We start from the raw sequence: 27551 nt of genomic DNA on the forward strand, positions 1-27551 counted from the left end.
GTTGGGACGATGTGTAAAATCTAACTATAAAACAGAATGCCATGATCTGCAAATTTCATAAAGCCGTATTTGATTACAATAGAAAATTAAAAAACATATCATGTTTTAGATAAAATAACGTAATTTTGAAATTGGCAGCAACGCGTCTGAAAAAAAGTTGGGATAGGGCAACAAAAAGCTGGCAAAGTAAGTGGTACTAAGAAGGAAGAGCTGGAAGAACATTTTGCAACTAATTAGGTTAATTGGGAACATGTCAGTAACATGATTGGGTATAAAAAGAGCATCTAAAGGTGGCCATACACTGTACAACCATCGCAAGACCTTAGTCTTGCGATGGTTGTAAAGTGATTTAAAAAAACGTACGATCTGCCCATCTTGGACAGGCAGATCGCACTCTCGATCATCGCAAGCCCGGCTTCCGATGACCGCAATGCTGAACGGGCAGTGTGCGCGTGCGCACACCGGCCCGTTCGGCATTTGTCTCCCGAGCACCGTTCAAACCAGCCGAAAATCGTACGATTCTCGGCTGGTTTTCTAACATGCTCCTTAGACAAAAGACGTGCGACCGTACAGTAGAAACGGTTGCACGTCTTCGTTCACACTGTTCGATTCTCGTACGATCGCGGGATTTCCCGCGATTCTCGTACGAGAATCGAGCAGTGTATGGGCACCTTTAGAGAGGCAGAGTGTCTCAAAAGTAAAGATGGGCAGAGGTTAAGAGGGTCTCAGAAGTAAAGATGGGCAGTAGGGCTGCAACAACTAATCGACATAATTGATTATTGAAAAAGTTGTCAACTTTTCCAATCATCGATTAATCGGCTTCTGGTTAGTTGGCCCTGTCCACGGCTCCACACACGCTGCGCGCCGCACCTCCTCACCACCTCACACTCACCGCCCTCCCACATCCACGATCAGCACAGGCACGCGGGGAGAAGAAGTGAAGACGTAAGAAGGAGCAGGTTTGGGGGGATGACAATCGCCGATAGACAGGCCCTATCTCAGAAGCAAGTTGCTGGAAGACTGCTCAGGTAAGCCTGCACGCCCATGCTGGGATTTGTAGTCCTCTATAGCCGGTGCAATTCTGCATTCATTGCTATATAGTTTTACACTTTTTTTATTTCACTATATTGCACACCACACTTATTTACTATCACCGCTCCAAGCTTGCTCCTGTGATGGACTACAATCTCAATACAAACTAGTAGCTCATCACTGGAGCCATTTTTAAAAATGTATTTTATTTTTTATCCGATTAATCGAACTCAATAATTGGCCTAATAATCGTTAGCTGCAGCTCTAATGGGCAGAGGTCCAGAGGGTCTCAGAAGTAAAGATGGGCAGAGGTTGACCAATCTGTGAAATGTCTAAAACAATTGATCTTAACTTTTGTGTTCTGTAGGGACTATAACTGGCCTGTGGTGGAATTCACTTGCCTTGTCTCTTTTCCTCCTTGTTAAAAACAACAATCATTTTTTTAAAAACTTGGGTGCCAGCTGCCATTCAAAATGGTACTGAAATAGTACCAGGGCTCAGTGGCTGCTGCAGGTCTTAGCTGGCTGTAATGCTTGAATTGCCAGCTATCCCCTGACAGCTGGGGTCCACTACTAAACGTAGGAGCTGCAACACGTGGCTTTGACGTCCGATCCATAGGAGCGATTTGTAGAAGTTACAAAACGGCACTTCCTGTCAGGACGGAGGCTTGGGCAAAGTTCATGTCCTGTCTCTCCCTAGAGCAATAGATCACTGCTGTTGTGATCTATTATGTGGTGGATTGCAGCCTGCATCAGATCACTATTAAAAGAGAACTATGAGGTGAGTGCTTTTAACTTACCTCATAGTTCTAGCCGACCTATGACAATGAAACTGTCACATGTCGGCTCAGTAGATAGGTGGGATAGGCTTCCCTGAAGAGATGATGTTTCAGGTATCGCCTAATGGCGGACAGAGTAGCAGATGGTCATACAGGTTGGGGTAGGGAGTTCCAGAGGAAAAGTACTCTGTAGAAGTCCTGGAGGCGAGCATGGGAGGAGGTGGTGAGGTAGAGTGCAGGAGGTCTTGAGAGAAGAGGATATTTTGAGATGAGGTTGTTGATGTATCTGGGGACAAAGTTGCGGATTTCTTTGTATGATGATGTTGGCATTTTGAATTGTGTGCCTCGGGCTATTGGAAGCCAGTGGAGGCATTGTCAGAGAGGAGCAGCAGACACTATACGGTATAACATACCGCAATGCCGTGTGTTCCAGTGCGATGCGATTGCAAAAAATTGTGCGTGCAGTTTTATTCTGAAGTAAACTTTGTAACACTGCATTTGTGTATTTATTTTAAATTTTAAGGCTCCTATTTATTTAGTTTGGCCAATTTTAATGTAAAAAAATATTTGTCTAACTGATTATGAAAATATTTGTTAGTTGAAGCCCTACTATTACCTACTTTGGATTGTTGGAAGTCTTGTTGCTGAGATTGTGTGTGTGTGTCTCTATTCTTAAGGACAAGTCCTATTTTTTACTCCAGGGATTGCTATAGTTAAAATTGAGGTCTCTTTAGATTGAGTGCTTTTATTTATTTCAAGGGGGTTGTTTCACCAGTCATACTCACTAGCATTGATGCAGATAGGCACAGACAGGGCCGGATTTACCACAAGGCCAACCAAGTCCTGGCCTCGGTGCAGCAGGGAGTAGAGGGGCAGCACGGGTGTGGAATTCCTATCTCCTGATGCCCGGGACATGCAGTTCCGGGCGAGTAGTTGTTTTCTACATTTAGCCCTGCTTTGGGCAAGCAGAGCTATATGTACAGCGGGGAAGCCGCCGCTTGTTTTGAATGCAGTCTGCAGGTCTGCCATTCTCCATGGGGGGGTTGGCGGGTAGGGGAGTGCATTGAGAAACCTGGCCTTGGGGCAGCAGGGAGAGTAAACCCGGTCCTGGGCACAGATAGGAAGTTTTGCCATGCTTAGTTTGGATCATGACAATTGTCAGTTTTAAGTATAATGCTGTGGGTGGCTTTTAAAATAATAGTTATTTTTTTACCTTCGTTAGGGCCCTTTCTCACCACCTTTTGTGCGTTTATTGCAGATGGAGATGCTTTGCGTGCCATTAATTTCAATGACACCCCAAATGCCCCTCCTGCACGCAGTGCGATTGGCCATGGTACTGCAAATGCCATGCATTGAAAAAAAAGTGCACGCACGGGCACAGGTGGTGTGAACGGCCCTTAATCCCATATACCATTTTTTACTTGACTTTTGTGGAGATTTTTATTGCTGTCTATATCTCTGTTGGGAAGTCCTTCTTCTCTCACTATTTGTCCTGCTGACCATGATTACTAGGAGAATTTTTTTTTTACAGTTGCCACTGGAACTAGAGGCAAGACGAAATCTCCAGATGTACTCTTACTGAAAAGAAGCCTTTCCATTATGCACAGATTAAAGAAGAACTCTTATGATCATTACATATAAAGTAGACCGGCACAACAGAAGACTAGTGCAAGTGATCTGGGTGGCTGCAGATCACTTGTAGTTGTAGCAGCCGGCCCTGCCTGACGTCATTGGTTGCTAGGAAGTCAGCGGTCCTAGAAAGTAATGACTAAGCAGGGGGTTATGGTTGGCAGTGCAAACACCGGCCTTGGAGGCCGCTATATCCACTGTCAGCCAGCCATAGCCCAGCACAGGTCGGCGATCTTGGTCCCGACAGAACCGCCACCCGGCCTGTGTCCCTACTGTTGTCCGTCATTTAGGGACTGCTGGTATAGACCGACAAGACAATGAGTCGAGAGGAAGGATGGTTTTGGTATTGTAGTCAAATGACATCAGTGAGTCTTGAACAAATTTGCCCCATTGGATTTTATGGGACAATTGTGTGCTAATATGGGATTCGGTCCCCTTATGAGGCTTATATGTGGTGTGTGTGTGTGTGTGTGTGTGTGTGTGTGTGTAAGCAATTTCTTTCAATAGTGATGTCACTACCCTTCGTCCAATCAGAGAATACCTTGTATTAATTGATTTAAAAAAATAGGCTTCTCTGAATGGCTGCTGTCCCAAGCAGTTGACCTCCTGTGTTTTTAGAGCAGAGGGGAAGCTACTCGGCACAGCACCATAAGGGATCAGGAACAGGATTAAAGCATTGTTGTAGCTCCTACTACTTCAGCGCTTTACAGGATCCATGTGGGCTGACCAGGTATAAAATATGCATACCTTTTATTGGGCCAAGCTGGACTGATGTAAGTATGCATAAAATTTATCTTGGAGTTCACCTTTTAAGTATGTTGACTATTAAAGCTGAACTCTAGTTTAAGCATGTATTGTCTAAATGCAAGGGGCATATGAATTGTTACTTGAATATTGGCATGTGTTGTGTCTTCCAGATCTGTGCAGTATTCAAATGTGAAACTGTGCCTCTGTACATTAATTTTCTGTAGTAAAGACCAGTCAGTGCTGCGCTCTCTCCTTGTTCACGGTGACTGGTCTTGTATCCGCCTCCTCCTGTAGTTTTATGCAGGCAGCTTGTAGTGGGTGGAGCTTGCTGGGCCCCTCCTACAGCTCTGCTCTTTGCACATGTGCAGCATAGTGATAATCGAGAAAATATATATCAAAGCGCTAAAGGTGTAACTAATAAAAGACTTAATGTAACCAAGTGATAAAGTGAAATTTTAGGTTTAGGCGGTCTAGCTCTAAAACAAGTGATGTGTCTTACATGGAATCATAATCCTAGCATAGTGATAATGTCTCTGCTTTTATTCAAAACAAGTTCTTCCAAAGAAAGACACTTGACAGACGGGTATCTGCCACGGAGGTGTTTATAAACAGAAGATTTCAGGTTGGTAAGAACGGCTATCATCAAAGAAGTTTGCTTTAGAAGGACTTAAATAAGAGAGCACTAATTACTTTGTATATTATGTTTGGATACACTTGTTTTATACTGTTTTCAATATATTCTGACATTTGCATATAGAAAATGAAGTGATCACCCATGACACCTGGTGACGTGAATGCTGTATTTTCCAACTCTGTTAATAATATATTTGAAATGATAACTTAAAAATGGGGGTGTGGTAAAGGGTGTGTTGTTCAAACATTTTGACCATTACAAATGTCCTCCTTTTCCACCTCTGACACAGGCTTTGCAACTAACTGAATTATTGTGAAGTGCTATGTGAAAGCAGTTTGCGAAAATGGCATACACTTTAGCAGCGTTACAATTGCTCGCAACAATCACAAATCCATGTGACCTATATAGTCGTGCTTCACATAGCATAAAGTTCCAAATAATTGCAATATTGGAGCGATTTTGTTGTCACTCCAAAGAGAAATTCTGTGCAGCAGAAACTACTGTAGCGTAAAGTGCATTTAAGTACCTTAACTATTAGCATAACTGTAGCTTTTGTCTATCTTCAACGGTAAATCCTCAAATCATCTCTGAACTCATGCTGACACTGTCCTTCCTTCAGGAGGGTTGTTACTTTTGTTCCCCATGGTCCCACCACACCACTCCAAGCTCACTTCCGTGAGGGACTAACTACAATCCCACGTTTAGTTTATTCATTTGTATTGAGATTGTAGTCTATCACAGGAGCGAGCTAGGAGCGGTGGCTGCTTTACAACACACACACACGGGCCATGGTGAACAAAAGTAGCCACCCTTCAGAAGGAAGGGCAGTGCCAGCACCAATTTAGAGATGATGATTTGAGGATCTACAGCCGAGTGATACACAAACTACATTTTTGTTAATAGTTAAGGTACTTGAATGCATTTTTAAGATTTAACTCCTGAGTGTAGTGTCACTTTAAAACGAAATCCTTTTTTTGAATCACTTACATTTCTATTCCACAATATGATGTTGTGCACTGTGCTACAGAGAAAGTTAAATGCACAATGGTGGAACATAGTTGGGTAAGTGGTAAGCAGACCCTATCATTATCATTATGCTATATTCTATTTCCACAAGTCTTACCAGGGAATTTCCCTTATAACATAACTAACACAATTGTGGTATCAACCACTAACTATTTCACATTTATATGATAAGACCCCAGCCTATTATTACATTAAGGATTTCTTGAGTGCTCTTATTGAAAATGAAAAGTGGGTTCTATAAGAGGATAGATAACATGGCTTCATAAAAAGTATAATGCAGAAAGCAATGTAGACTAGAATGGTTGGTTGGAATTTTATACTGTACAGTCCTGGCAAAATGTTTTGAGAATGACACAAATATTAATTTTCACAAAGTCTGCTCCTTCAGTGTTTTAATATCTTCTTGTTAGATGTTACTATGGTATACTGACGTATAATTACATAGCGTAGCACTTTCATAAATGTCAAAGGCTTTTATTGACAATTATATTAAGTTTATGCAAAGAGTCAATATGTGCAGTGTTCTTCTTATTCAAAACCTCTGCAATTCGCCCTGGCATGCTGTCAATCAATTTCCGGGCCACATCCTGACTGCTGGGAGCCTATTCTTGCATAATCAATGCTTGTGGTTTGTCAGAATTTGTGGGGTTTTTTTTGTTCACGTGCCTCTTGAGGATTGACCACACATTCTCAATGAGGAGTTTCCTGGCCATGGACCCAAAATTTTGACGTTTTTTTCCCCAAGCCACTTGGTTATCACTTTTGCCTCATGGCAAAGTGCTCCATCATGCTTGAAAAGGCATTGTTAGTCACCAAACTGTTCCTGAATGTTTGGGAGAAGTTGCTCTTGGAGGATATTTTTGTACCATTCTTTATTGATGGCTGTGTTCTTAGGCAAAATTGTGAGTGAGCCCACTCCCTTGGCTGAGAAGCAACCCTCAGCGGGGCAGGCTTGCGATGATCGCAAGTACGATCTGCCTGTCCAAGATGGGCAGATCGTACGTTTTTTTAATTACCTTACAACCATCGCAAGACAAAAGTCTTGTGATGGTTGTAAGGTGTATGGCCAGCTTAACTCAATCAGCATGACAGACTGGTCTCCAGCCTTGTCCTCGTCAACACTGACACCTGTGTTAACGACAGAATCAATGACATGTCAGCTGGTCCTTTTGTGGCAGGGCTGAAATGCAGTGTAAATTTTTTTTGGGGATAAGGTTAATTTTCATGTCAACGAGGGACTTTGCAATCTATCTATCTATTCATAACATTCTGGAGTATATGCAAATTGCCATCATACAAACTGAAGCAGCAGACTTTGGAAATTATTATTTGTGTCATTCTCAACTTTTGGCTAGGACTGTATATAGACTTGGACCTGTAAGCTACACACCGCTTTGTGAACAGACAGCTTTATAACTAAAACTTTCCCACACTTATACTGTAAAGCTCCACCAGGAGCGGTAATGAAGTGCAGTCATATTTGAGGAATTCTCCTTGTTGTAATGGGTTGCTATAAGTTGCTGCACTTTTTAGATGTTTCTCTTTTTATTTTTTAAAGTGACCCTACACTCAGGAGTTAAATATTTAAAAATGCATTCAAGTGCCTTAACTATGTAACTCCTTCTGGAGTGTGGCTACTTTTGTTCCCCATGATTCTATGTGTGTTGTAAGTAGCCACCACCCCATGCTCATTCCCGCGATGGACCACAGTCTTACTTTAGTTTACTAATTAGGATTAAGATTGTAGTCCATCCTGGGAGCAAGTTTGGAGCGGTGGCTACTTCATGCACAGGGACGATGGGGAACAAAAGTAGCCACCCTCCAGAAGGAAGGACAGTGTCAGCACCAATTCAGATATGATTTGAGGATCTAGAGCAGAGTGATAGACAAATAAGCTACACACACAGTTATGTTCAAAAAGTAAGTACACCCCATGAAAATTGTTGACTTTTCCAACATATTTGAATGGGCAAACATTAGATCTAGATTCATATAGTGCCTACCGGTAAAGGTGATATACTTAAACAAATGACACTCAAACTTGACAAAAGTTTAAATGTTAAGTTTAAATTTTCATGATCTAAATGAATGAAAATGCAGACTTGTAAAAACAAAGTACATACACCTGTACATTTACCACCACTTCCCTATGCCTGAACACAGAACCAGATGTTCCAGATTAGGTGCCCATGATCAGAACATTATTAGGGAGTGTGCTGGTGGAACCTGGTTTATTTAAAACTCTGATACCTAGGGTTTGGTGTTCTCTTTTTAATATTAGCTTGTGTAGTCATCATTTCAAGATCAATAGAGCTCTCTAAGGTCCTCCAAAAAGAGGTTGTGGGTGCCTGTGAGTCTGGCAAGGGATTTTAAAAGACCATCAAATGGTTTGAAATCAGTCACTCCATTGTAAGGTAAATAATGTACAAGTGGTGTAGATTATAAGAAACTGGTAATTTGTCCAGGACTGGCCGGCCCAGCTAATTCAATCCAAAAGCTGAATGTTTGATGCTAAATAAATGAAACCCTCCAAGAACACCAAAATGTCATTGTGCGTGGTTCGGGTTCTTGTAACAGGATCAAAGTGCATGCATCTACAATGAGAAAGAGATTGCACCAATTCACACTGCATGAGGAGTGTGTTAAGAAAAAGCCTGTGCTGACCTAAAAGTACATTAGAGCAAGGTTGTAGTTTGCCATTGAACATATAAACAAAGACTGGGCCTCGTGAAATAATGTGCGGAAGACTGATCAATTAATGATGGAGTTTTCTGGTCACAGTAACAGTAGACATATTTGCCACAAACCAAAGAGTATTTCAGGAGAAGAACCTTATATCAACAGCGAAGTATGGTGGTGGAAATTTTACGGTTTGGGGTTGCTTTGCTGCTTCAGGGCTTGGGCTGCTCGTAGTCATCAAGTCAACTATACTATACATCATACATTATATAAAAGTGTGCTTGATAAGAATGTGAGGCCATCAATCCAAAAACTCAACTTGTACCGGAAGTTAGTGTTTCAACACAATAATAATCTAAAGCACACTAGCAAACCCACTGGGTAATGGCTCAGAAAGAAAAGCTAGAGAGTTAGACTGCCCTAGTCAAAGCCTTGATTTGATTCCCATTGGGATCTTGTAGTGGAATTTTGAAACGGGCCGGTCATTCAAGAAAACCCACAAACATCATGCAACTGATAGAAGTTTGCATGTAGGAGTGGTCAGAAATGTACTTTTCCACATGACGCTTTGTATATATACACTATATTGCCAAAAGTATTGAGACACACCTTCAAATCATTGGAGTCAGGTGTTCCAATCCCCTCCATGGCCACAGGTGTATAAAATCAAGCACCTAGGCAAGCAGACTGCTTCTACAAACACTTGTAAAAGAATGGGACGCTCTCAGGAGCTCAGTGAATTCAAGCATGGTACCGTGATAGGTTGCCACCTGTGCAATAAGTCCATCCGTGAAATTTCCATGCTACTAAATATTCCATGGTCAACTGTTAGTGGTATTATAACAAAGTGGAAGCAACTGGGAAAAACAGCAACTCAGCCACGAAGTGGTAGGCCACGTAAAATGACAGAGCAGGGTCAGCGCATGCTGAAGTGCACAGAAGTCCCCAACTGTCTGCAGATTCAATAGCTACAGACCTCCAAACTTTGTGTGGCCTTCAGATTGGCACAACAACAGTGCGTAGAGGGCTTCATGCAATGCGTTTCCATGACCGAGCAGCTGCATCCAAGACTTACATCACTAAGTGCAATGCAAAGCGTTGGATGCAGTGGTGTAAAGCATGCCGCCACTGGACCCGAGAAGTGGAGACGTGTTCTCTGGAGTGATGAATCACGCTTCTCTGTCTGGCAATACGATGGAACTGTCTGGGTTAGGCGGTTGCCAGGAGAACGTACTTGCCTGACTGCATTGTGCCAAGTGTAAAGTTTGGTAGAGGGGGGATTATGGTGTAGGGTTGTTTTTCAGGGGTTGGGCTCGGCCCCTTAGTTCCAGTGAAGGGAACTCTTAAGGCATCAGTATACCAAGATCCATAAAGACATGGATGAGCGAGTTTGGGGTGGAGGAACTTGACTGGCCTGCAGAGTCCTGACCTTAACCCGATAGAACACCTTTGTGATGAATTAGAGCGGAGACTGCGAGCCAGGCCTTCTCCTCCAACATCAGTACCTGACCTCACAAATGCGCTTCTGGAAGAATGTTCAAACATTCCCATAGACACACTCGTAAACCTTGTGGACAGCCTTCCCAGAAGAGTTGAAGCTGTTCTAGCTGCAAAGGGTGGGCCAACTCAATATTGAACCCTAAGGACTAAGACTGGGATGCCATTAAAGTTCATATGCTTGTAAAGGCAGGCGCCCCAATAATTTTGGTGTGTGTTTTATGCGCTTTTTTTTTTTCTGACGTGTATGTAAACTCAGGAGCACAGTTGTATTTGTAAAATTATTGACTTTTTCAACATATTTTAATACATTAGATCTTCATTCACACACTGAGGTGATATCCTTGAGCAAACACACATGTAATCTTCTGGGATTATGTATGGTCTCCTTTAAATTAGAGGATTCACACGCCCTTTCATCTAACAAGGAGAAAGGATTTGTTTCTTTGGGGAAAAAAAAATTAAGTTTCCTGACCATCCTTTTTTGATAACTTTTTCCACAAGGAGTGGAAGCACCTGGAAAGGACTTCCTCCACCCAAATATTTTCCTGACCTTTTTTCCGTTACAGAGGACTTTGTAAAAAGTTGGACTGCTCCACGTGTGGTTAATCCACCTATCTCATGCCTTAACAGGATGAGCACTATTATGGTGAAGGATGCTCATATGTCAACCATACAGTCAAGAAACTGGAGTCTCTGTCCCATTCCATGTACTCTTTGTGTGAATTAAATGGCCTTGGGGCTCAACTCTGTGTATCATGCGAACTTGGACTTCCCTTATTTAAAATTGAATTAATTTGTTCTGTGATGGCCTCTCTTCACCAGGGTGGCCTCCATAGAGATCCAAGATGCATTATTTTGTGTCTTCATATTTCCAAGCTGTTAATGGTTTCTCCATTCAGGGACAAACACTACCAATTTGTGACCCTTCCCTATGGTCTGTTATCAGCACTGAAAGTGTTAACATAAGTGCTGGCAACAAAAACTGCCCTTATATGGTTGAGTAGCATCCGAGCCACAGGTTACCTAGAAGACCTTCTATTAGGGGAGGAGTCCTTATTTGGCCTAACAACCAATGTCCGCATCACTAAATTTTTAATTGAATGGGAAAGTGTAACAAATATAAAATAGATTTAATTACAATTTGGCTGCAAAAGTGGAAATACACTTTAGGTCTTATCCTAGCCACCATTCTGGCCAGATTGTTCCTTCCTCAACAAGGGTGGTGACCTTTTAGTCTCAGGTTCCATAGCTCCAGTCCTAGTGTTGAGACACCCTTCAGAGTTGCATGAGTGTCCTGACTCTTATGGTATTCTTCTTGGAGGAGATAAGGTTTGTCCAGTTTCATATGAGAGCCACACAGTCCAGCAGGCAGGAACTTCTTTCCCTTCAGAGGAAAGTGTTGGTGGCCAGAGAATCAACATTCTGGAACTTTAAAGGATTTACCTGTCCCTTCTAGAATGTGCTATTGACTGATTATCTAATTTGGATGGAAAAATAGAAAGTGGACTTCCTAAATAGACAATGACTGGATCCTGAGGAGTGGTCCCTCCATCAAGTGGTATTCCAAGATCTCTGACTTCATTGGGTCTCAAACATTTTGTGGTAGGTGGATGCACTGGTATCCTTGAGTATCCGGTCTCTCTGATTTATGCCTTCCCCCTTCTGAGGCTATTGCTTTGAATAATCAAAGTGGAAGGTAATCTGGTGAGTCTAATAGCCCTGTATTTGCTTAGAAAGGCTTGGTATGCTGGCCTAATCTGCTTGCTGGCAGTCCGTGGCCTCTTCCAGACAGGCCAAAACTTGTGTCCCAAGCACCATTTTTGCACTCTGCATCACTGGCTTTATGCCATGCCCATTGAAGCCCAGGTGCTGAGGGATAGGGGGATCTCAGAGTCAGTAATACCTGCCATGCTTAATGTGAGTAAATTCTCCTCATGGAACCATTGCACCCAAAAAGCCTATTATGGTATGGTTGTCATGAGACCAGTGTTTCTCACCCTTGCTTCTTCTCAATAGGAAGAATCCTCTTCTTCCTTTAGTAGTGGATCAGAAGATGTACCGTAGTACCATCAAGAGTCAGTTGTCGGCTTTTGCCAACCTTTTGGAGAGTGCCTATTCGTCGATCTGGACTTTTTTTTTTTCAGGAGGTCTCTGAAGGTGCCCATACACCTTACGACCATGGTCGTATGCTTCTTGAAAGCCCGCCGTACGATCTGCCCACCTTGGACGGGCAGATCGTACTTGCAATCACCGAAAGCCCGCCCCGCTGATGGCAATGCAGAACGGGCAGTGTGCGCGTGCGCACACCGGCCCGTTCCGAAGCTATCGGGCGAGCAGGCTAGGAACCCGCCGAGAATCGTACAATTCTCGGCGGGGTTTTGAACATTTTGGCTCGCCAAAAGACGTGCGACCGTACAGTAGAAACGGTCGCACGTCTTAGTTCACACTGCTCGATTCTCGTACAATCGCGGGATTTCGCCCGATTCTCGTATGAGAATCGAGCAGTGTATGGGCACCTTGAGTCTGCATCCCATTGTCAGATCCCCTCTTCAGCTGTGGGATTTAACATTCTTACTATCTGTCCTTCAGAAACCCGTCCTTGAGCAGATTAGGAAGGCTGATTAGCCTTCAAGTACTTGGCCTAGTGTCCAATCTCCTGGTAGATGGCAGTAAAGCCCACATTTCATAAATATGAAACACTGTGTCCCTCAAAGGACTTTAAGAAAGAAATGTTATTGTAAGTACAAAAATCTCATTTATGTTGGCTTACATCAAAATGCAGAGTTATTTCCAGGGACAGATGTTTAAAGGTCTGGGAATATCTATTGAAATGTCGGAAAAGCAAGGAACCTTTGTGTCCAAAGATATGCAGCTTGTACCAAACTTGATTTCCTTTTAATACAAGTTAAAGACAATATTTCTTGACTTCTAAAAACATTGTCGACTCCTCAGTCTTCCCACTGGCTACTGTATTGAACTTTAATATACTCATCCTTGAATTTTTTTTGTAATTGTTTTGCTTTTATGAATTTCTTTCCAGAGTCCCCCCCTATACCCCCTCCCCTTCTGAACAATGCATCGGACCATGCGGATCAAGATGACGGAGCTGAATCCACATCTTATGTGTGCCTTGTGTGGAGGATACTTCATCGATGCAGCGACCATTGTAGAATGTCTGCATTCCTGTGAGTGTACACTGCACCCTAGTGGTATTACATGTACGGTTTTACACATAGCACAATGTGACTGTATAATAGATCAAACAATTTTATTTCAAGTATTTATATTGTGCTGACTATTTACGCAGCACTTTACATACTGCACATTCACATCAGTCCTTGTCCTCAGGGAGTTTACAATCTAAGATCCCTATTGCACATACATACAAGGCAAATTTAGACAGGAGACAGTTAACCTTGCAGCATGTCTTTGGAGTATGTATAGTCGTTATGCATAAAAAGGGGTTCTGAAGGAAAAATGGTTGTTTCCTTTAGCATTTCCTCTTAACAAGTCGTGTTTTCAGGACCTCACTGATTTTGCATAGGTGTAATATAGGGCCAATCCTGTCGGAACTGGTTATTTTAGCTATGGTTGGACTACCCAAAGGCATCATATATCTCTATAGGATTTCAGTAGGACGATATCTAGCTGAAATATCTTATTCCTGACTCTTGTTCTTCCTGGAAACTTTACTATTTTGCTGCATTCTCCACATTATGTAAAATACATTTAAAAAAATCAAGGTAGCAGGATATTTCTTTAAAGTGACACTAAACTCCGGAGTTAAATCTTAAAAATGCCTTTGTATTAAGATTGCAGTCCATCACGGGAACAAGCTTGGAGCGGTGGCTACTTTAAAACACACACAGGGATCATGGGCAACACAAGTAGCCACCCTCCAGAAGGAAGTACAGTGTCAATGCAATTTTAGTGATGATTTGAGGATCTACAGCTGAATGGTACACAAATATTTCTGTGAAGGTTCTCATTCATCCAGGTCATGGTATATCTGTAAACAAAAAGTCAAGGCAACTGGACTTGCTGTATTTTTCTTGAAGACGTTTCATTGGTCATCCAACCACCTGGTTGCGCTTAACAGATTATGTGGATTGGAGCAACATTCACCATATTTATTCCCAGAGACTTTTTGTACAAGTCATGCCGAATTGAGAAAGCTGGTTGGATGACCAGTGAAACGTCTTCAAGAAAAATACAGCAAGTCCAGCTGCCTTGACTTATTTTTTTACAGAGGTACACAAATAAAGTACATTTTTGTTAATAGTTAAGGTACCTGAATGCATTTTTAAGACTTCTGAGTTTAGTATGACTTTGATGCTGTGACAGGTGGGCAGACCTGTAATCACTGATGCAGTGGTGATGCTAAAGTAACCACCAGTTTTACACAGAAAACCTGAAATGAGATAAATATATGTGCTGTTGTTGCTGCTCTTTACATTTGAAAAAGATAGTTCCCTGGCTGTGTTGCTGATCCAATTCCTTCATCATTTCCACATCACTGACCTGCATAAAATATGCAGTTCTGGAGTTCTAACTTCAACCCAAGTTCACTAGCATTCTCAGATGAAGATTAGCAGCAGCACCAATATTACCCGGTGGGAGGATTTGAGACCTGCTGTTTCCCCTCCCCCAATCTAACTTACTATGGCTTTGACATGTCTGAGTTCTGTCTTTTCTTTACACAGTTTGTAAGACCTGTATCCTACGCTACTTAGAAGCACACAAATTCTGCCCCATGTGTGACTCTCAAGTGCACAAAGGACGCCCTCTGCTTAGCATAAGGTGAGAATTTAAACCACAGTGATTGATTATTTTGTCGGTTCAGATGCTTTATTTTTCTCCAGGTTTTATATACTAGGCCCTACATGTGTCACAGACTTGTCAGGGTGCTCATGCTGACCTGTGTGCACCGTCAAAAGCACCTACAATGGGCACATGAGCATCAGAACTGGACCACAGAGCAATAGAAGAAGGTGGCCTGGTCTGATGAATTATGTTTTCTTCTAAATCATGTGGATGGCCGTGTGTGTGTGTGTGCCTCTGACCTAGGAAGAGATGACACTAGGATGCACTGTAGGAAGATGCCAAAAGTGGGACCTACTCAATAATAGGTGGATGGTTGTAATGTTATGGCTGATCGGTGTGCGTATGTATGTATATGCTATGCTAAAATCTATTTTGTAAAAAAAATTATAACACATTTCCCTATATCGTGTATTTAAATCGAACAACTTTAAGTATAACACTGAAGAGATCTGGTGCTGAACAATGAAAATTACAAGCATACAAATTTCCCATGGCTATCTTGTATGCCTTATTTATCATTCCCCTGAATATTTAGCTTTCTCTTTACAATCCCTCAGATTCATACAATGCCTTCTGAGGCATATAAACTGCCCCACAGGTATTCCCTTTATTGTGTCTGGAATGACAAGCAGTATGATACAATAAGTGTTGCTGGCTGTATGCTTTTCTGTGCTTTGTCTGAAAGTAAGAGAAGGGAGGCGCATCTGTGTGTAGACTTCATTCAGTTTTATGGCATCACACCTGTTTGTCCATCTGACTTACACATTTGCACCCTGGCTTACTTGGTGGCATGAAGTAATCTTTGGTAAAGCCGGCTTATAATAGTGGGTCTCGCTTATCTATGTCTCTTATACCCATAGTGTATTATATTAGTGGTAGAGGCAGCTCTTGCTGAAAAATTTCCAATTTGCTTTATTCAATTTTGAAACGTGACACCTTTTCTTCTTTAGAATAATAACAATTACAAGATCCAAAGTAATAGTTCACAATTTGAAACCTTAATTATCTTTTTCCAGGTAGAATTCGAGAGGATAGATTTGTAATGGCCAGGCTGAAACTCACAGGCTAACTCAGCCAGTGTATAACTCCCTAACATAAAATAACACTGATCTAAAGCGCTCTACTTAGTCACACACACTGACCAAATAAGTGATCATCTTCATAACACAAAACCAAACAACATTGACATGTAAATTAACATTTTCTTGTAACTGTTTCTATTTGCAAAAGAAAGATTATTAACAATATGTGCAATTGTGATAAAACTATTTAATCAACAATTCTTAGTGACAACAGCAGTGCATATCATCTTATCGGTTATTAATGCAATCCACACCTCTTGAGAAAGTCTTATTATGAAGACAAGTATAGGCCAGGGCTTAAAACATGCAAATTGTTCCCAAACAGGCTGCTACAAAAAGAGCGGTGGCTTCACCCACTCTACATTTAGCCCTGCTTGTCCGAAGCAGGGCTAAATGTAGGGAAAAGAAACACCCGCCTGGCGCCTCAGACTGCATGTCCCAGAAATAGGATAGGAATTCTGCAACGCTGCTTCCTTGATGTCACAGATCCCTTTCACAAGACAGATTTTCTCTTTGTGGTCATGGAGAGGCCACAGAAGGTCCAGGTTGCTTCTGTGACCACCATTTCTTGTTGTATTTGCCAGACAATAGTTTGCCCCTATTCTATCAGACCCCAAGAACCTTCGTTTTCGGTTACAGTTTATTCTAATCAGGTCATCGAGTCTCTTGTAGACTTTTCACCACTTGGCATTAGCTTTGCAGCTCTGCAAGACAACTACCTGGTCATCTATTCATACATTTATCGAGTTTACAAGGTTGATCTTGTTGGGTTTTTGGATGCTAAATTTGGGCAGGTAGTTGTGTAAACTTCCTCCCCTTGAGGAAGTGGTTCCCTGTGCAGCTCACTATAAAATCCTTTTCACTGAGGTCATTGGTAGACTCAACACCAGTCTCTTTTCTGTTGGTGGTTTTGTCCATGTATTGGAACGTGTTGTGTGGTTTTTTTTTTTTCTCCTTTTACGGCTTGTTCACTAACTGAGCTTTTCTGGCAGAGAGGGGGTTTGGCCTCCAATAGGGGCCCTTTTGGCTGAGCTTTTGTTTTGTACCTAGTATTCTATTAATGCAGGTGACCATATACCCCTATTGTCAAGAGAGTTCTGTCCGTTAATTGTGAGTACAAAAAATAATATTGTTTGAGTGTTTGAGCGTTTGAATTCTAACCAAATGAATTTACCATCCTTATGGAATATTAGTACACTAGTAGACTAATGTAGACTCTAGGAATGCCACATTGCACAGAAAGGATAGGCAGGACTGAGAAGTACCAGCCTGAGAGCTTTCATTCAGATATAGAGAAGAGTCTGGAGTAAGTGTGGCTGAGCAAGTTGACCTATAAACACAAGTGGACACTTGTATATGGAGGTAAGATGGGGCAACCTGTCGCTACCCGTGGTGGCCATGTCTCTCTGGGCCAGGACCTTTGTGGCCTAGGATTAAGTTCAGCTCTGTCTGTGAAGAGGATAAAGCCAGCCATACACCTATAGATTATCTGCAGATTTTCTGTGGTCAGATGGAAAAGGTGCAACAGTTTCCTCCCATCTATGCTAAAATCTGTGGATGGAGGAATCTCCCGCTGGGCCAATCTGTTGCACTTTTTCCATCTGACCACAGAAAATCTGCAGATAATTGTAAGGTGTATGGGCACCTTAAGGGGCAAAAGTAGCAGAGCTGGTGTTGGTCAGAAATTAGTGTTTCTCGTCTATAATGAGAAGGGAGAGGCCAACAAAAACAACCTGTGGTCAAGCTGATGACACAGGAGACAAATATAGATGCAGACATGCTACTCTCTGTTACCAACTGTCTCCTTGCACAGTTCAGGCAGCAGTGAATTAAGTGTGCATGGACCTGCTGTGCAGAAACCTGACCGGATCTGGTCTGCATTTGGTGTGAACAAGGCCTAAGAATGCCTGTTTGAATTAAGCATCCCTCCATCTCAGGCAGTTCTGGCGCAACTCTATGCCTGCAGAAATCTACAAGCGGGCGTTTTAGGCAACGGGTCTTCGAGTGTTATAGAGCTAGCTGAGGTGACTGGTTTACCTGTACAGGAAAATTGACTCTCTACCAGGCAGCAGTTACTGAAGTTTAGTGCAAACTGAAGCACATTCCATAGGAAAACCTGAAGCATTTCAATAAGGTGAGGGCTGCATTTGATGATGTATTTGTGAAAAAAGAACATATAAAAGGAACAAATAATCTGAGCGCTGTAATTAATAATACACCCTTAACTGTATTTTTTTAATTCTAGCAGTGTAAGTACCTGAATTTGCCTTGGTATCAGTCCTTAAAGCAGAGCTCAAAAAGTCAGAGGGAGAAGCAAAACTAAAAGTAGGTCAGGGCACTGTAAGCCGCATGCGGAAAGGAGGTGGGAGGAGACGTGAAAGTGAACCTGCGGCAGCGAAAGATCAGGTCATCTCCCCTGCTAGACTGGTCTGTGCTTTGTGGCAGAGCTGTGTAATTCCCAGGAAAGGATGGGCAGAAATAATCCTTTTGCAGGTTAAACACTTCTTAAAATTTGTATTTCAGTTGTGTATTTAGTAGTTTGCCAAGAGTTCAACTGTAAGCTAACAACTAGATTTTCATTGCCCATTTAGTGGTGTGCCTAAAGTTGTTTGATTTGATATAACTAAACCTAAAATAAAAATATATAAATTGTTCTTAAATGGAGGGCTATGGCGTAGGAAGAGGTCTCTAAAACCTTCTAGTCTGAGTGCCCTACTGTTGATGCAGATCTGATGGGTCTTGAAAGAGGTCTAAAAGAAGGTCAGGGCTCTGCTAAAGCTGTTCAGGTTGCGCTTTTAAAAAAGTGGGATGGTTTAGGCCTGAAAACAATGACTAGAAATTAAGTTTACATTTCCTGTGCTCCTCAGCTCAATCTAGCGGCTGTATTTCAATATTACATTTGTCCTAAAATGAAAATATACTATACTTTTGGGGAAGAGTAGTTTTTTTTTTGTATCTGTCCACAAATTGATTTGCCCTGATTGTGTCAAGGTGTGCTTTTGGATTATTTGCCAATCCGGCATTTATTATAGGAGCATGATGGCCTACTAAGAGGGAGGTGTAGAAAGTAGGAATACCAGCATCGGTATCGGCGGCGATACCGAGTATTTGTATGTGTACTCGTGCAAATGCTCCGATAAAAAAAACTAGTACCTGTGCCGCGTCCGCCATCTTCAAGGACCCGAAACCGCCGCACACAGGACCTCCATAGCGTCTTCAATGAAGCAAGATGGCCGCGAACCCCTCCTACACGGGCGAACAGCCGAAGGTAAACTCTGCCTCCAAGTCCTCAGTCATCTGCTCCATTCTGGCCTCTTCTCCCGCTGATTGGCCGATTGGATGATTGACAGGCTTCCTCACCAGTCAGGAGTGACTGGTGAGGGAGCCTGTCAATCATCCAATCAACTGACCTAAAATCATGATTTTGTTTTGCTTTAGAAAAAATGTGACCTGTCCATTTTAAGAAAAAGTATCGGTACTTGTACTCGGTCTTAAAGTGGTATCGGAGCATCCCTAGTGGAAAGCTTATGCCCTCTGGGTTGTTCAGCGAGCTGAGCTGAAGCCAAGAGGTCATAGAGAATCCCAGGGACTGAGCACTCTAAATTGTACTTTTTCTTTTATGGTTAGGGTCTGCATGTTGGAAGTCTGGAGGTATTTCATTATTCAGTCTCTTCTGCTTGGGAGCATCTTACCTGGTTTGTTGCTGTATTTGTAAAATGCTCTACGGCATCATAGTAGCTGTGACTTTGTTATTTACTAATGTAGTAGCTTGTGTCTGAGTTCTTTTAATCATTGAATTGTAGTTATAACGTGGAATTGTTTGTGCACTTGGGTCTTGTATTCTTTTTCCCTCCTGAAAACCTAGCTTGATTTTAGCATTTCTCTGTTTCCCAAATGGGCATAGGCCTTGTGCCCCCTGTGTCATTTTACTTGAAGAAGCTTTTGAGATCCCCTTGGATAGGTTCAGAAAACCTTGCATCAGATATTTATTTTTCCTTTGCCATTCCTGAGATGGAACCGCGTCCTAAACAGGTTTTGTTACTCTGTATGCCAGCAATACAGAGACGAGTTCTGAAAGCAGTCAGGAAGCAAGTCTGCATCTTGTGTCTGTTGGATTGGAAGAGTTGGTAGCATGATCCCTATACTTTCAATTACTGTTACGGCATTGGTGCTTCAGATGACTACCACATGGGCCAGGTTTTTGTGCCAGGACCTAGTTAATAAATAGGCTCCTTCAGATCTAATCGATCTGACAGGTCAAAATGGTGTCTGTGTGATGCAGTGCTAGACTCTGCTTGCTGGTGTCATGCATAAAAGCTTCTGTATTGGTGTTATAGAGGGTCCTCTGGCTGAGGTTCTAGTCAGCACCTCCTAGTCCGAGTTGACTGTCTCTCACCAGGTGTCTCATGTTATCGATGTTACAGTGTGGAAAGTCTTTGCTCCCCCTTAATTTGTGATAATGGATGTGAGGCTTCACGGATGGAGAGGGGTATTAATCTCCTAGTCGGCCTAGGGTCAGGGGCGGAATCTCTACTCCCCATTATGCACATGTTTTATCCTTTTAAAGACCCTGCAAGTACAGAAAAATACCTGTTGAAATTCCAGAAATGAACTCCGTTCCTCAGTCCTGTTGTGTGCTGACAATACACATAGATGTCTGAGGGTTGTCAGCACTGCCCAGTTTTCTCTTGTCAAACTACTCAGACCCACCTACTCTCACTTCTCCACAAAATCAAGACCAATCATTCTGTATGCCCAAGATAGGAACAGAAGGGCTAAATACTCTGCTTGAGGCAACGCTTGACTGAACACTGGACACAGAAGAGCTCTGAATTGGACATGGTAAACGGGTAGTTTTTTTGCATTTCTCAAACAGACATAACATATAACTGTCAGTGGTATATGTAATAGAACCAAAAGGATGCAAAAAAGAGAAGTTTAGGGTTTACACATACTTAAAAGAACTCTGAGAGAAGAATTTTACAGTGATTTATCAAAATGATTTTTTTCTGTATATCTAATGATTATTTTCTTATTTAGGTCTGATAAAATATTACAAGACATTGTATATAAGCTTGTACCAGGACTCTTTAGAGGTAAGCAAATATTTTCTATGTTACCTGTCACAGTGATACACTAATCTTTGCTGCTGGACACAAATATTAGATGTTGCAACAGAGTGTGCAGAAGTTCTGGCGTACGTATAAGTGTCAATTCAAACTTTTTTTTTTTTTTTATTAAAGATTTTACAACATGGATCTAAGAACTGTTTGCATGCAAGTTATTGCATGGCTTTTTGCTCTAAAAATACTGTTACCCTCTCTCTCTCCACATCAACAGTGAATTTCTATAAGGTGCCTATTGAGGAGAACACAAAAAAGGAGCCATTCCAGGTGCTAATAAAATACTGGTTCATGATAGAAAACATGGACCCCTGAGAAATCCAGGCTTTCAGTGTAATTTCATGTAGAAAATACAATGTTTATTTTTGTGAATTGAACATTTTGAAGCAAAAATTAACATTACAAAAATTAACTGTGTGCACAAAAAAAATCCATAATGCTACTTTGTAGTTGTCTCCTTCTACATTTATGTTCTCTATATATTAAATGATGGCAAATTCTACAGTTATGACTCTCAACAGTTGTATAATGTCTCCTCTATAGATGAGATGAAGCGGCGACGGGATTTCTATGCCTCTTATGCACGTACACATGGTAAGTACCATTCTAAATGCAAATTTTAAGGTGGAAAGATATTTTTCATCTTTAGATATAACTTGGTACATGAAATAAATAACCGGATTGTTGTATATCATTTGTTCTTGTATTTAAACTAAAAGACAAAACTTGAAACCGAAGCAACTATTTGTATAAATCCATAGATTTGACACTTGTGTGAAACATTACATAAGCTCCCAAATACAAGAGCTCAGGAATCGGGTGCCCACGGCACCTTTAAAATTCAATTCCCCGCCCATTACTGTCAAATGAACAACGTATTCCTCGAATTCTGGTACGTATTGGCTTCTTGACTGAATTCCACAAATGCTTGGCACTAGTAATATAATTTTATTACTTTTAAGTTTCTAGGATGTATTTTTCGTCTTTGTCCTCTCCACCTGCCGCAGCTATTTCTGCCAATTTCCTGCTGTCAAAATGATCGTCCGTAAGGCTGTGAAATTACATTTGTAGATTGTCTGTAATTGTCATTAAGTAATACAGTGTAATGTAATGCTACATCGTATTTACTAATGCATTCATATGTAGATCCAAAGTGTGACCTTTTGATCTGCATATAGTTAGTCAGGTTAAAAAAGACACAAGTTCATTGAGTTCAACCTATTGAGAGAAGACAAAAAAGAAAAAAATCTGAAACAGAACGCTATGCCCACAGCTACCCCCTGTTGTTCAAAAGATTCCATCCTGATCCCATAAGGCAATTGGATATTCCCTGGATCAACAATATCTGATGCTTATTATACCTATAAGAACTCAATATCCAATAATATTCTGTGCATTTAGGTATACATACGGTCTTTAAGCTAGTTCTCTATTCAATAGCCAGTTTTCAATCCAATAAATCAGTAAAAGAAACCTTAAAGTAAAAAAAGAAATTTTTACAAATGATATAGTGCTTTTTTCACATTTTTCTTTTATCCATGGCAGAAAATAAATAAAACTAAGATGAAATAAGAATTGGAAAATAAAAAAAGCAAAAAGGCAAGGGAGACAGGAAATAATTAGGGCTGATTAGGGTAAAAAATAATAACTACGGACCGTCTTTAAAACTGGATACAAGTTCCTCACCTGTCTGAACTGTTTAACACTAAACATTTTATGAGCATATTGTCAACCACATAACTTATAAACCACTTCAACTTTCGTACTTGTATACCCCTTATTGGCCAGAGCATTTTTAAAATTTCCAGCTTGTTTATTTGGTGAGTTTGTTTATTTGGTGATAACTTTGTAATTACACTAAAATACCTAAAATAAATTTTTTACAAAGTAGTTTTAGTGTAAATAATAATTGTGTGTTATTTTCATATATCATTTATACCATTGAAATTTACACTAAACTGATATTTTTAGTACACAAGCATGCCAACATTATATGCAAATCAAAAAAAGGCTTTTTATCCCCCTCATTTTGCACATTTTCTTGTTTTATGCAAGGCTGAAAAAAATGAAACAAAAATAAAAGAATTTGAAAAATAGAAATAATTAAAAAAAATGGAGAGAAAAATAGCCATGGGGAAAAGGGAGTACATTCGGGCTGATTAGGGTAATAAAGTGGTTATATATATATATATGTATATATGTATATGAGAGAGAGAGAGAGAGTATATATATATTAATTTTTTCTTTAAGTTTTTTTGCATGGACAGCCTATAGAAATGTATAGAGCTGTCTCCTCGCATTCAGGTACTGTGTCCGTCCAGTAAAATTAAGCTAAAATGCTGCTAATCTTCTGGCTACTTGAAGACAAGTTTCTGATCTGAGGTTTTTGATGGTGAGGATGACGGAGGGCATTTAAACACTTGACATAAATAATGACCTTATATGACCATATTAAAATGTCAAAAATGTATTGCTGTCAATAATGTATTACTTCTGTTGTGTTTGATAGCAAACAGCGATTCCACTATTGAGCAGGGGGACAAAGTGGCAGCGAGCGGAGACATGGTGGTACATGAAGAGGAGAATATCAGCCTTTCCATCCAGTTCTCTGACGATGCCAGGTAAACCCAATGCTGTGCACATTTATTATCAATTCACTGTAAATGACAGGATTACAGTTTCCAACATCTAGAATACAAGTCTAAGCCTCAACCTTCCACTCATTGAAAACCACTTTGAAAACAATTTTGCAATACTTCAACTAAGCCTTTACAACCAAAAATAGGAATACTATGGAATTTATAATATTATTTATAATTTACATGTTTATGGCTTTCTGACCTTTTACACACCTTTCACATCAACAGGGATGACATACGGGATTCAGCCGACAGTGACAATGCAGAGAAAGTAAGCTGAGCGAAAATATGATCTTTTCCTTCCTTTTAAAATTCCTCTTTATCAAATGCATCTAACCAGGCTGCTATATATAGAGTATAGACAAAAAAATTGTATCTTGTGTGATTTATGTTTCCTCCTCTCTCCTGACAGAGGAACAGTCTTCGCTTCTTGCGCTGTCCTGCAGCAATGACCATCACACACCTCGCCAAGTTCTTGCGGAACAAAATGGACGTTCCAAACAGGTACAAGGTATGGCACAAGACCAGGAACAGTCCTGTTTTTTATTTTACGCTATCCCACATTTCACAATGCATAGACTTTATTCTCAACCCCAGTGTTACTTGACTCATCAAAGTATATACCTCATGGTGTAGGTCTCGTTATTTGACATAGTCCTCAACTTGTGCACATTTATTACTAGTATCCCCTACGCTACTTAAAATGCCTAATCTGACCTGCTTTATATAGGATTTATTACGTTAAATCTCTAAGTGCCCCGGGTTACATTTAACGTTTGAAGAGAACCTTTGCCTTGTCAACACTTATCTTGTTACTTTGAGGGAAGGGGTGACCTAGCAGTGTCATCTACAAACAACACATGGGATTTATAATAAAACTTACAGTAAAGTTTTATAAGGTTAAAGGTTGTGTCTTGTTAAATATATAGACCTTTAACTTTTGGGAAAACAACTTTTTATCACAAGCAGCCATTCTTATTAATTATAATGATAACATTACAATATGTCCTCATTAAATACACCCTTAAACTTCAAGGATTCACTCCTAAATAACAATTTGTTGCTGGTAGCTGTGAATATTTTTTTTCTTTTGTTTTTTGTAATACTTTGTAAACAGTGTTTTTTCATTTGGTTGAAGGTGGAGATTCTCTATGAAGAAGAGCCGCTGAAGGATTATTACACCCTAATGGATATTGCCTATATATACCCCTGGGGACGGGTGAGTTTGTTGTTCCGAGATCTAGCATTTGCAGCATGCTGAGTCCGTTATAACAGGCTGTATTTTCTTAAACTGTCAGTAACCATGAACATACAGTATAAAGGTGCCCAGGAGCCTGGCCCTTATATGAAAGCATCTCCCCATAACATTTTTGTATTACTCTCTCTCCAGTGCCTGATCGCCGTAACTATCTGGTGGCACAGGCTCTGGACACATCCCTGCTTTGGCTGGTTGCCATGTAATTTGTTACTGTCCTGCTGCTGGTATCCCCACTGTTGTCATCCCCAGCACTGATCAGGATAGAGAGTGGTGTTGGATTGGAGGAAATCGCTGAACTCCCAATTCACCAATCTCCTTTGGGACCATTGAACCAGAAAGTGCTCACTCGTGAGCACATTTGAGTTCTTAGTTACCAAGCTGGATGAATACAGGCAGGTTATTGTTTGTCCCCCACCTGCACATGCAGCACAGAGAGATGGCATTAGCCATCTATTTTGATTTTCTAATGTCTCTACATGACAAACTTGTCCCCAACTAGAAGGAAAAAGATGACCTTAGGGTGATCTGATACCTTCATGGACTCCCAGGGAGTCTAAGCCTCTGATGAAGTCCTATGAATTATGTCAAATAGGGTGTCATCAGTCCCCATGTGACAGTGATAAAGTTAAATAGGAAAAAAAATGTAAAGTTTTCTGCTGCTTCAAGTGGAGTAGAACTGCGGCATCATTAATCCTCAAGGTGGCTGCATCCATTTACACTAGAAGTCCGTTGTAGCTCCAGCCACAAAGAACTTATATCAGAGTGATGCCCGAGTTATGAACGGATTAATGTAGGTGCCCCCCCGCTGATTTCATCTGACTTCCACCACTACAGAGACTTGCGCCCTGTCTTCATGCTGGTCTTATCGCCGCTTTGAATTAAGGATGCCTAATAAACAGTTTGGTGCATCTCCTTCAGTTTATAATTAGACCCATAAACACGCCATATTGAGTATTCATGGCAAAGTAACATTGTTTCTGCAAAGTTCCCTCCCTCACCCAGACCTACTGATTCTCACCTCTCCAGCAGCTGCTGAAAATTCAGACACTGGTAACTTTATTCATTCTGGAATCTTCTCCTGGGGGATAGGGAGATCCCTGGAGGGCATTTTCTGTTCATGTTGTCCAGATGAATAAAGTTACCAACATTTGAAGTCTCTGACTGCAGCGTTTTTTGTTTTTCCTTTGGGCTTGTGCTGTCTGTGGGGCATAGGATGAGCCCCCCGCTGGTGTTTAGCACCTGATCTGGCTGTGTAATGTGTTTTGAAACAGCCTCTTGTAGTCTCCATCAGGAAGCTCATGTGACACAGTGACAACACAGGGAAACAATTGAAACAGGAACAGAGCGTTGTCACCCTATAACAGGAGGTGCCTGAACAAGGACCTTCATGGCAGGATCTCCAGGTATTATTTCAATGGAAGCTGCAGATGTAATGCTGATCTGTTAAGTTTTAAAGTTGCTCTTTTGCTAAACAGAAAACGTCACATTTAGAAAAACGCCAGCCTGTAAAAGGAGGTTAAGAATACTTACCAGCCTGGCCACTGGTGACTCTAATAATTGCTCTGCCAGGGAATCTTCAGTGTCTGCACTTCCAGATATATTGGATGCCTGTGCTTCCGTGCTATGCTTTGTGTTTCCACCTGCCTGTGCCCATTGTGTCCTGGCTGAACGGCAAGGACCTACTAGAAGTGCCATTGTGTCCGGTAAGTGGAGCCACAGCCCACACCAGGGAAGCGAGCAAAGTTTGGGATGCTGAGGATTCTTCAGCAGGTTTGGCGTATTATTCATCTGCTTTTACAGGGTGACTTTTTTATTTAGTCATTTTGAGTGCTCTTTTCGAGGTTTTAGGGTTACATGTTCATTGCAAGGTTAACTGTTGGTAAGCTGGTGAGCTAAGGGCTAATGTTTGTGATTAGGTTCAGTAATGAGGGTTTAGCTATTTTATTTTGTTCTTCTGTATCATAAAATTGTAATTTTTCCATGTATTCTTTACTCCCGAACCCCCAATTACTCTTCAGACGGGACCATTGCCTCTCAAGTATCGTGTGCAGCCGACCTGCAAGAGATTACGATTTAGCCGCCCGAGAAGCCTGCAGGAGCCAAATCGAGCAACCAACTCCGAAGGGGAGTCAGCCAGTGACAAGGCCAACAGCCCAGCACCAGTTCCCTCCACTTCCTCATCTCTACCCAGCCCTGCCACTCCCTGTCAGGGCTCTCCCAACCCCAACACCGAACTCCCTCCTGCCCCTTCCCTCCATAATGGGCACTCGGCCAGCAAGGGACGAAAAGTTTCTCTCAATGGCGCACCGGGACCGCCCCTCACTTGAGCAATCTGCCTGCTCAGAGCTTTTTATACATATGTACATAGAAAGATGGACTTTTTTTATTTTCTATGGATGATACAAGAGTAATTTAATCCCTCCTTACACCCGGAAACGTTTTGTAATATTTTGTATTATAATTTATAAGAGGGAAGGGAGAAAACGCACATTCTTGTTTGAATGATGCCCCTCCAGTGCCCCATGGCTAACTCGGTTCAAATCTCTCATCTGGTTACCACATATGTGTACTTTGGAATTAAGGGAATTCAGAAAACATTG

General features: G+C 41.3%; 1 protein-coding gene across 1 annotated transcript in view; it reads left to right on the forward strand.

Annotated features, from left to right (window-relative positions):
* Positions 1 to 27314, forward strand: part of PCGF2 (polycomb group ring finger 2) — a 40405-nt gene extending 13091 nt beyond the window's left edge. Inside the window, exons 2-10 of the mRNA XM_018560156.1 lie at positions 13066 to 13210; positions 14729 to 14825; positions 20972 to 21027; positions 21598 to 21648; positions 23564 to 23675; positions 23922 to 23964; positions 24106 to 24204; positions 24832 to 24912; positions 26970 to 27314. Coding sequence (XP_018415658.1) covers positions 13099 to 13210; positions 14729 to 14825; positions 20972 to 21027; positions 21598 to 21648; positions 23564 to 23675; positions 23922 to 23964; positions 24106 to 24204; positions 24832 to 24912; positions 26970 to 27278 — 960 coding nt within the window. The 5' untranslated portion in view covers positions 13066 to 13098 and the 3' untranslated portion in view covers positions 27279 to 27314. The remainder of the gene's footprint in view (positions 1 to 13065; positions 13211 to 14728; positions 14826 to 20971; positions 21028 to 21597; positions 21649 to 23563; positions 23676 to 23921; positions 23965 to 24105; positions 24205 to 24831; positions 24913 to 26969) is intronic.
* The last annotated feature ends 237 nt before the right edge of the window (positions 27315 to 27551 follow it).

Source organism: Nanorana parkeri, unplaced genomic scaffold (genome assembly GCF_000935625.1).
Source record: "Nanorana parkeri isolate BGI_ZX_2015 unplaced genomic scaffold, ASM93562v1 scaffold435, whole genome shotgun sequence".
NCBI classification, from domain to species: Eukaryota; Metazoa; Chordata; class Amphibia; order Anura; family Dicroglossidae; genus Nanorana; species Nanorana parkeri.